General features: G+C 38.9%; 1 protein-coding gene across 1 annotated transcript in view; it reads right to left on the bottom strand.

Annotated features, from left to right (window-relative positions):
* The window catches only part of hook3 (hook microtubule-tethering protein 3), a 59,824-nt gene that overhangs the window by 45,943 nt on the left and 3,881 nt on the right, over positions 1–10,000 (bottom strand). Inside the window, exon 2 of the mRNA XM_079814037.1 lies at positions 348–433. Coding sequence (XP_079670163.1) covers positions 348–433 — 86 coding nt within the window. The remainder of the gene's footprint in view (positions 1–347; positions 434–10,000) is intronic.

Raw genomic sequence — 10,000 nt, 5'->3', positions numbered from 1 at the left:
GTGTGACAGAGTGTGTGTGTGTGTGTGTGTGTGTGTCAGGTGTGACAGAGTGTGTGTGTGTGTGTGTGTGTGTGTGTGTGTGTGTGACAGGTGTGACAGTGTGTGTGTGTGTGTGTCAGGTGTGACAGTGTGTGTGTGTGTGTGTGTGTGTGTGTGTGTCAGGTGTGACAGTGTGTGTGTGTGTGTGTCAGGTGTGACAGTGTGTGTGTGTGTGTGTGTGTGTGTGTGTGTGTGTCAGGTGTGACAGTGTGTGTGTGTGTGTGTGTGTGTGTGTGTGTGTGTGTGTGTGTGTGTGTGTGTGTGTGTGTGTGTGTGTGTGTGTGTGTGTGTGTGTGTGTCTCACACACATCTTCTGCAGGACTTGTGCCATGGCCAATCCGCTGGTCATCTCGTCGACTGTCGCACACGGAGCCTCCACCGCAAACGTCTGGATCTGAACACAACACAACCACAGAGGATCAGACCAACACACACACACACACACTCTCGCTCTCACACACACTCTCTGTCACACTTTCACACACTCTCTCTCTCTCTCTCTCTCTCTCTCTCTCTCTCTCTCTGAGCAGAAGTTGAGTGAGTGGATGCGAGCGTGGGAGTGTGTTTGTGGCGTGAGTGTTTTTTTCTTCTCTTTTTCTCCCAACTGTTTTTTATGTTTAGGGGATTTGTTTATTTTAGTGGTATAGTTTAAGTGGTCAGTTTATTGTGGTGACGGCGACAGCCGGTGTAACCGGGAGTCATGCCGGTTCGTGGAGTTGCAGGTGTGGGGCTGGAGACGTGTTCTGTGGAGGATTGCGCGTTAGCAGTCGGCGGGGTTGTTGGATACGATGGCGTTAAATCTGCGTCTAGGATGAACAATGGAGTTGTGATATTTGTGGATAGTTTTGATAAAGTTGCAACAATTGTTGAGCAAGGTGTAACGATTCGAGATGTTTTGGTTAATGCGGTGCCACTCGTTAATCCGGCAAAAAAGATAATTTTGTCGCAAGTTCCTCCGTTCATTAGTAATGAAATGTTAGAGCGAGAGCTCTCGAGACACGGACAGCTGATGTCACCGATCAGAACGATCTCTCTCGGCTGTAAATCTCCGCATTTGAGACATGTTGTTTCATTTAGAAGGCAAGTTTTTATGATTCTAAAGAACAACAATGAAGAGTTAAATTTAGTTTTCAAGTTCAGAGTGGATGATTATGATTATAACGTTTATGTAACCTCTGTAAGGTAGAATAATAAGAATAATAAGAATGTAGAGCAGGGTGAGTCAAGTAAAGCTCAGAGACAAAAGCAAAAAGAATCTAATGAATTTCAGGGGAAAAAAACAGAGAAAACAAACAGACAAAATTAGATAAATGAAACTCGGGGGCAAAAACAGAGTGAGTCAAATGAAACTCAAGAAAAAAGGTTGGATGATTTAAATACATTCCAAATACAAAAACAGAATGGACAAAACGAATTTCAGGGACAAAAACAGAATGAATTGAATGAGTTTCAGGGGAAAAAAACGAACGAATCCAATGGAAAAGAATCAAAACAATCACACAAAGTTCAGAGGCTTGAACAAAATAAAAGCTCAATACAGGAAAATAGAGAGTTTTTTCAGGTTCCCTCTCCAGTTGTTCAAAATGATTTTGTTGAGAACAGTCAACAGCTTGTTGTTGAGATTGAGCAGGAGGCCAGTACTAGCACACAGGAGGATTGCTCTGTAGATGAAGAAAGTGAGATGCTTGTAGATGACAAATCTGTTAAAGATAATGTTAAGAAAAGGAAAAATAGAGATGTTTTTCAATCCTCTGAAAAGATGAAAAGGTTTCCCCTTCATGATTGTTCTCAGTCTCTTGATAGGGATGTTGAGGTAGACTCTGATGTAGATTCTTTAGCTTCCTCGCAGTCGCAGTCTTTGCCCCTGGAAGGAAGTGGATACTCTATGTTGAGCATTAAGAAGTTTCTTAGGAGTACTAAAGGAGCTAGGAATGTGAAGATTGAGAGTGTGTTTCCTGATCTGCAACTTTTCATTGATTCGGTTAAGAATTTTCAAAAAAGTTCTGAAAGTGAAGGGGAGAAAGTTTTTACTGACCAAGAGATTTATCGTTTAAAGAAACTTGTTTTGAGGGTTAAAAGGCAGTTAGAAGATGGTGAATATGTTTAGTAATTTTTTTCATTTGTCTTTCTTTGTTTTTTCTTTTGTTTTTCTTTTTTTCTTTTGTTTGATGAGTGAGTTAAAAATAGGCAGTTTGAATTTAAATGGAGCTAGAGACGAAAGAAAAAGAGCTTCATGTCTCAAACTATGCTCCCTTAAAAAACTGGACGTTATCTTTGTACAAGAGACACACAGTACAATTGATAATGAAGTTGACTGGAAGAGAGAATGGGAGGGTGACGTTTTCCTAAGTCATAAAACAAGTAATAGTTGTGGAGTGGGTGTTCTTTTTTCCAAAAGTTTTAATCCTCAATCTATTGAATGTGAAGAAATTATTAAAGGTCGTTTGTTAAAAGTCAGAGTAAAATATGAAAATGTACAAATTGTGTTTATTACTGTATATGCTCCTGCTGTTGGAAAAGAGAGATTGACTTTTTTGGAGAATGTAAATGATGTTATTAGAGACTGTAATGATAAAGAGTTTTTATTTATAGATGGGGACTGGAATTGCACAGAGAATAGGCTTGATCGAAATCATGTAGAGCCTCATTCTGCCTCTCGTACCCGTCTCATTCAATTGTTAGAGACTCATGAATTGTATGATGTGTGGAGAGGGTTGCATGGTAATCAAAGTCAGTATACCTGGACTCATTGTAAAGATAATTTATTGTCCATGGCCAGACTTGATCGTTTTTATTGTTTTAAATATCATGTTAACGTTGTTAAAAACTGTTTTATTAGCCCTGTTGGGTTTTCTGATCACTCACTTGTTGTGGTTTGTGTCTTTTTGACATGTGTAAAGCCAAGTAGTGCCTATTGGCACTTTAATACAGCTTTACTAGAAGATAAACATTTTAAAGATATTTTTGTATCTTTTTGGAAAAATCATCAAAGTACAAAAAATGAGTTTATGTCTTTACAACAGTGGTGGGACTTCGGAAAAGTCCAAACAAAGCAGTTGTGTCAGCAATATCATTGTAACGTCACTAAAGTCTTGATGAAGTCAGTGAAAGATCTGGAGTCTGAAGTGGAAGAACTCCAGACTTTAGCTGAGGTCACAAAAGAACAATGTTATTTTGAAGCTCTTGAGTTTAAAAAGTCTGTGTTAACTAACTTGCTTGGGGTATCCGCACAAGGGGCTCTGATTAGGTCCCGTTTTAAGAATGTGGTAGAAATGGATGTTCCATCACACTTTTTCTTTGGTTTGGAGCGTAAAAATGGTCAAAAGAGACTTATTCATAGTTTAAAGTCTGATTCTGGACATGTGATGTCTGATCATGCTGCTATTCGTAGACATGCAGTGAGTTTTTACAGTGATTTGTACAAACGTGAGCACCAAGAAGAAGAGGTGATGGTTCAGAGTTTTTACACTGGTCTTCCCCAGGTTAAACAAGAGAGCAATACAGTTTTGGAAACAGATATTTCCCTGGACGAGCAGTGTATGCAAAGCAGAAAATCTCCTGGGTTAGATGGCCTCCCTGTTGATTTTTATACATTTTTTTGGTTTTTAATTGGTGAAGATCTTTTGGCAGTATTGAACGATAGTCTAGCCAATGAACGTCTGCCTTTAAGTTGCAGAAGGGCAGTTCTTACCCTGCTGCCAAAAAAAGGTGACCTTCAGTTCATAAAAAACTGGAGACCTGTGTCCCTGCTTTGCACGGCTTATAAGATACTCTCTAAAGTGTTGGCAAGTAGACTGAGTAAAGTGATGGAACAAGTTGTTTATCCTGATCAGACGTACTGTATCCCTGGAAGGTTGATTTCTGACAATATTGTTCTCATTCGAGACTTGTTAGAAATCTCGAAGCTTTTTGGCCTTGAAATGGGAATAATTTCTATTGATCAGGAAAAAGCTTTCGATCGCGTGGAACACGAATATTTATGGCAAACAATGACTGCTTTTGGTTTTACTACTGGTTTTATCATTAAAATCAAGACTTTGTATTGTGATGTTCAGAGTGTTTTAAAGATTAATGGTGTTTTGAGCGCTCCTTTTCAGGTCCAGCGGGGAATCAGACAGGGTTGTGCCCTGTCTGGCATGTTATATTCTCTGGCTTTTGAACCGTTATTACACAAACTTAGATCTGTTTTAAAAGGTGTGATGTTACCAGGGTGTGATATGCCTCTAAAGTTATCTGCGTATGCAGATGATTTAGTCATTATGGTGGATAATCAGAAGGATATTGAAATGCTAACAAAGGTGTTAACTCAATTTGGCATAATTTCCTCAGCCAGAGTAAACTGGGGCAAAAGCGAAGCTCTCAGTACAGGGGGAGTAATGAAAAGAAAGTTGCAATTGCCTGTGGGATTGAATTGGAAGACAGAGGCGGGTTTAAAATACCTAGGTGTGTTTCTGGGTGATGAAACCTTTGTCCTTAAAAACTGGGATAATGTTCTTGAGAAGGTTAAAGGTCGTTTTGCAAGATGGAAGTGGATTTTACCAAAAATGTCTTACAGAGGTCGAGTTCTTGTTATTAATAATCTGATTTCATCTACTTTATGGCATCGCCTATCATGTGTTGATCCTCCTCCAGATCTGCTGTCAAAGATTCAGGCACTTCTTGTTGATTTCTTTTGGGATCGTCTGCATTGGACACCTCAAAGTGTATTATTTTTGCCAAAAGATGAAGGAGGACAGGGCTTAATTCATCTGAGCAGCAGAGGGGCAACTTTTCGGTTCCAGTTTGTGCAGAGGTTTCTGTGTGGTCCCACAGATCTGGTATGGAGACCGCTGACATGTACTATTTTGAATCAACTTGGTGGACTTGGACTAAATAGAGCGTTGTTTCTGATGGATCTAAAGCAACTCAACACCTGTGGATTACCAAGTTTTTACCGTGGACTGTTCAAAGTTTGGAATCTGTTTAAGACTGAGAGAACAGAACATCACAGTTCACTGTATTGGCTTCTCCAAGAGCCAGTTGTGTATGGAACTCGTTTGAGTGCAACCTGTCAAATAGGTCCCAGTTTACTCAGACAGTTTTGTATGTCTAATGTAGTGACTTTGGGACATGTTATTCAGTTTACAGGTGCAAACATGGACAATGCTCCTATCCTTGCCTCTCATCTAAAGGTGCATTCTGTTCGAATCATTGCCTTGTTGCTCAAAAAGTGGAAAGAAACTTTAACAGACTCTGAACTCACACTGTTGCATTTGTATTGTGATGGCTCTGTTCAACCTAGTGTTGATGACATTTTTCCTTTGGTGAAGGTTCTCCCAGATTTTAAGGACTGTTCAGGTTTTCTTTTAGAAACCGATAATTCCATTATGTCGGTACAGGATGTTGACAAGAAATTGTTATACAGATTGATTGTTAAAACTCTGAATAAAGATAAATTAAATGGTAGAATTGACACCCCATGGAGAGCTCGCTTAGGTTTGATTGATGGTGTTGGACCTGAATGGAGAGCGCTGTATAAACCTCCATTGGTGAAGAAGGTTGCTGACTTGCAATGGAGGGTTTTACATACAGCCGTGGCTGTTAATGCTTTTATCTCTGTTTTAAACTCTGATGTTAATCATGACTGCCCTTTTTGTACTCTTCGTGAGACAGTTTTTCACTGTTATATGGACTGTTGTCGTCTTTTGCCACTGTTCTCTATGTTGGAAGATCTTTTTAAATTGTTTGGTGTAGTTTTTTCCAAACAGTTGTTTATTTTGGGTTACAGGTATTCCCAAAAAAAGAGGGAGCAGTGTCAACTCTTTAATTTCATATTGGGAACAGCAAAGATGGCTGTGTATATGAGTAGACGAAATAAGGTTGAAGGTTCTGCAGATGATGATGCTGTTTTTGTATTTGTCAAAATGTTGAAAGCTCGTTTGAGAATAGATTTTAATTATTACAGTTTGATGAACGATCTAGGAACATTTTCCAATGTATGGTGTCATAAGGATGTGCTCTGCTCTGTTGTAGAGAATAATTTAATCTTCAAGAGTGTGTTGATTTAATGTGATTGAGTGTTGTCTTTTAGTATTGTTTTAATAAAATATGTATAAAAATCTCTCTCTCTCTCTCTCTCTCTCTCTCTCACTCTCTCTCTCTCTCTCTCTCTCTCTCTCTCTCTCTCTCTCTCTCTCTCTCTCTCTCTCTCTCTCTGAGTGAATGCTGGGAGTGTATGGGAGTTGAGTGCGTCGGTGAGAGCGTCTGTGAGAGCGATTGTGGAAAACTTTGTTTTCAAAAAATCTCTTATTTTTTTTCCTCTATTTTTCTTTTCCCCCTTGCTGGATAGTTTGTTGCAGGGCAGAAAAGAAAGTGTTTTGCTTTGCTTGCGCGGTTTTCAGACGCCGAAATGGCGTCTGTTCCCGTGCAAGGAACGCCAACTCTGTCACTCCGAAATGGGTGCAAATGTGTACCAGAGGCCGGAGTGACAGTGGAAGAGCTGCTCATAGTTGTAGGTGAGCAGGTGGGTTTTGAGAACATAATTTCGGCCTCACGGATGAACAAAGCTGTCGTTGTGTTTTTAAAATCAGACTCCATGGTTAATCAGCTGACTGTGAGCGGAATATGGGTGAAGGAAAAGTTTGTCACGGTAACCCCGTTATCCGCTCCAGCAACGAAAATTATAATTTCAAACGTCCCGCCGTTTATATCTAATGAGACCATTACGAAAGAACTGCAGAGATTTGGAAAGATTTCAAGCTCTGTAAGAATGATCCCTCTTGGATGTAAAAACAATGCGCTCAAACATGTTCTTTCTTTTAGACGCCAAGTATTGATGTTTTTAAACTCACCGGAGCGTACGTTAGAAGTTTCTTTCCGTGTTAATCACGGAGAGAATTCGTATATGGTTTACGCCAGTACCGAGACCCTGAAGTGTTTTGAGTGTGGTGACTTGGGTCATAAACGCTTCGCGTGTCCACATAAAGATGACCAGCGCGCATCTACATCTCGTGGTGATGTAAATAATACCGAGATTACTGACCAACAAAAGAGCGAAAGTGAAGAACAGAGGAATGAGGGACAGGAAGAAGGAGCCATGGAGGAAGGCAAGATGCAGGAGGTGAGTGAGATTATTTTAAATGCTGAGAGTGTGGAGCAAACTGGATGCAGTGCTGTTTCTGATCAGTCTGGAAATGTAATAGATGATTTTGACAAGAGTGAGGCCCAGAGGGCTGTTGAATATGTGAGTGAAGGCAAGGATGTTGCACAGGCGGAAGGCTTGGAGGATAATATGGATGATGAGATGGATACTTTATCCCAGTGTACTGATGACGGAATAGGAGATGAGGATCAGTGGGCAGATAGTTTAAGAGGAACTGATATGTATACTGTTGAACAAATTAATGCATTTTTGGATAAAACAAAGGGAAAAGTTGGTGTTGAAGTAAGTAACTACTTCCCTGATACTGAGAAGTTTATTGCTTCTGTGATATGGGCTAGGAAAGAGGCTAGCAATGAGGAACTCTCACAACAGAAGAGGTTTCGTCTTAAGAAGCATATTACTGTTCTCAGACAAGGCAAAAAGACAGGGAAAGTGAGGGGGAAAACTAAATAATTAAAATGGCTTATATCTTTTCTTTTTCTTTCTGTTTTTTCATCATCCTTTTCCCTTTGCTTATGGAAATCTTGCGGGTGGGATCAATTAATGTAAATGGAATGAGGGATGGGAGAAAAAATGGTTTATTGTCAGAAATTATACGGCTGAAAGATCTAGGTGTTGTCTTCCTGCAAGAGACCCATAGTAGCCAAGATAATGAGATTGATTGGGGCTTGTGGTGGGAAGGAGAGAGAATTCTTAGTCATGGGACTAATTTAAGTGCTGGAGTAGCTGTGCTTTTTTCCCCTGCTCTCAAAACAAATATTTTATCAATAAATGAAGTGATACCAGGAAGATTATTGCTTGTAAGGGCTAAAATTATGAATTTATTTTTTTTGTTTGTGAACATCTATGCCCCTAATATAGGAACAGACAGAGTACAGTTTTTTACCAAACTCGAGCACATTTTAAAGCAACAGCAGGATGGGGATTTGATTGTATTAGGAGGAGACTGGAACTGCACGCTAGACTTTGTACAAGATAGGAATGGGGAAGAACCTCATGCGCACTCAGCTAGAGTTTTAGCTAATATAATAAAAAAATTTAATTTTTCAGATGTATGGAGAGAGTATAATTTAACAGCACGGCAGTATACATGGATGAAAGTTGGCAATGGCAGTGTTTCCGGGGCACGATTGGACCGGTTTTATATATCACAAAATATGAGAAATAAGATTGTTAATACAGCTATTATCCCTACAGCTGTTTCTGATCATAAACTTATTACAATTGAGTGTGTTTTGACCGAAAGAAAGCATATGAGTTATTATTGGCACTTTAATGTTAAACTTTTGGAAGATAAATTTTTTTGTGAAAATTTTAAATTGTTTTGGGAAAGCTGGAAAAGTGAAAAATGTTTTTATGAAAGTATTACGCAGTGGTGGGAAATTGGTAAAGCGCACATAAGAGGGTTTTGTCAACAATATGCATCTCACTCCTCTTTAATGTTCAAAAAGACAGTAGAGTGGTTGGAAAAGGAGATTATGGACATTGAAAAGAGCATGAATGATAATGATGATCTTCAAGAACTGTGGACTGAAAGAAAAAATCAGCTGAGCTCCTTTTTAAATGAAAAGGTTAAAGGAGCTCTTGTAAGAAGTCGCTTTCTAACAATAAGAGATATGGATGGACCTTCTTCTTTTTTCTTTAACTTGGAGCGAAAAGCAGGACAAGATAAACTGATGTATGTTTTAAAGGACAATAATGGACACAACACTTCAGACCCAGTGGTGATGCGCAAACTTGCTGTGGATTTTTATTCTACTTTATATGCTGCTGATAATTCAGATGAACAATGTAGAAATCAACTGCTACAAGATCTTCCTTTTTTAACAGTGGAACATAAGCAATTTTTAGAGACTGATCTCACTTTCAAAGAGGTTACTGATGCTGTTGTGGGACTTTCCTCAGGACGTACACCTGGACTAGACGGTTTACCTGCCGAGTTTTATAAGGCGTTTTGGGATGTTATTGGATATGATTATTTTGAGGTAATCCAAAAATGTATTAATGATGGTATTCTACCTTTGAGTTGTCAGAGGGCTGTTTTAACGCTCCTCCCAAAAAAAGGTGATCTAACAATGTTAAAAAACTGGAGACCTGTGGCAATTTTATGCTCTGATTACAAAATATTTTCCAAATGTTTGGCCAAAAGGGTAAATGGTGTATTGCATACAATTATACATAAAGATCAGTCTTATTGTATAAAAAATAGATCTATAATAGATAATTTACATTTGGTAAGAGATACTTTTGACTTTGCCTCTAATAATAATACTAACATAGGGTTTTTGTCATTGGACCAGGAAAAGGCCTTTGACAGAGTTGATCATAACTTTCTTTTTGATACCTTAAAGACTTTTGGTTTTGGGGAAAATTTTATTTCCAAAATAAGATTGCTGTATGCTGGAGCACAATGTATGATTAAAATAGCTGGTGGCCTTAGTATTCCTGTAAAAGTAAACCGAGGAATTAGGCAAGGTTGTCCTATTTCAGGCCAACTTTATAGTATAGCCATCGAACCTTTACTATGTCAATTGAGAAGACAGCTAACAGGTTTACAAGTCAATACTTTGGATGTCAAGTGTCTTATCAAACTCTCTGCATATGCAGATGATGTGACGGTTTTAATTAAAAATCATAATGATGTTCAGTGTTTAGAAAAGGCTTTGGAGTGTTATGGGAAAGCATCTTCAGCCAAAGTTAATTGGCAAAAAAGTGACGCTTTGTGGTGTGGTCAAGATTTTATTAGTCCTTCACTACCTGGTGGTTTGCAGTGGGGGAAAGCAGGTTTTAAATATTTAGGAGTATTTTTAGGGAATGACG

Source organism: Gobio gobio (genome assembly GCF_949357685.1).
Source record: "Gobio gobio genome assembly, chromosome: 4".
Taxonomy (NCBI): Eukaryota; Metazoa; Chordata; class Actinopteri; order Cypriniformes; family Gobionidae; genus Gobio; species Gobio gobio.
Note: the sequence above shows the minus strand (reverse complement) of the source record. Positions and strands in the feature narration are given on the sequence as shown.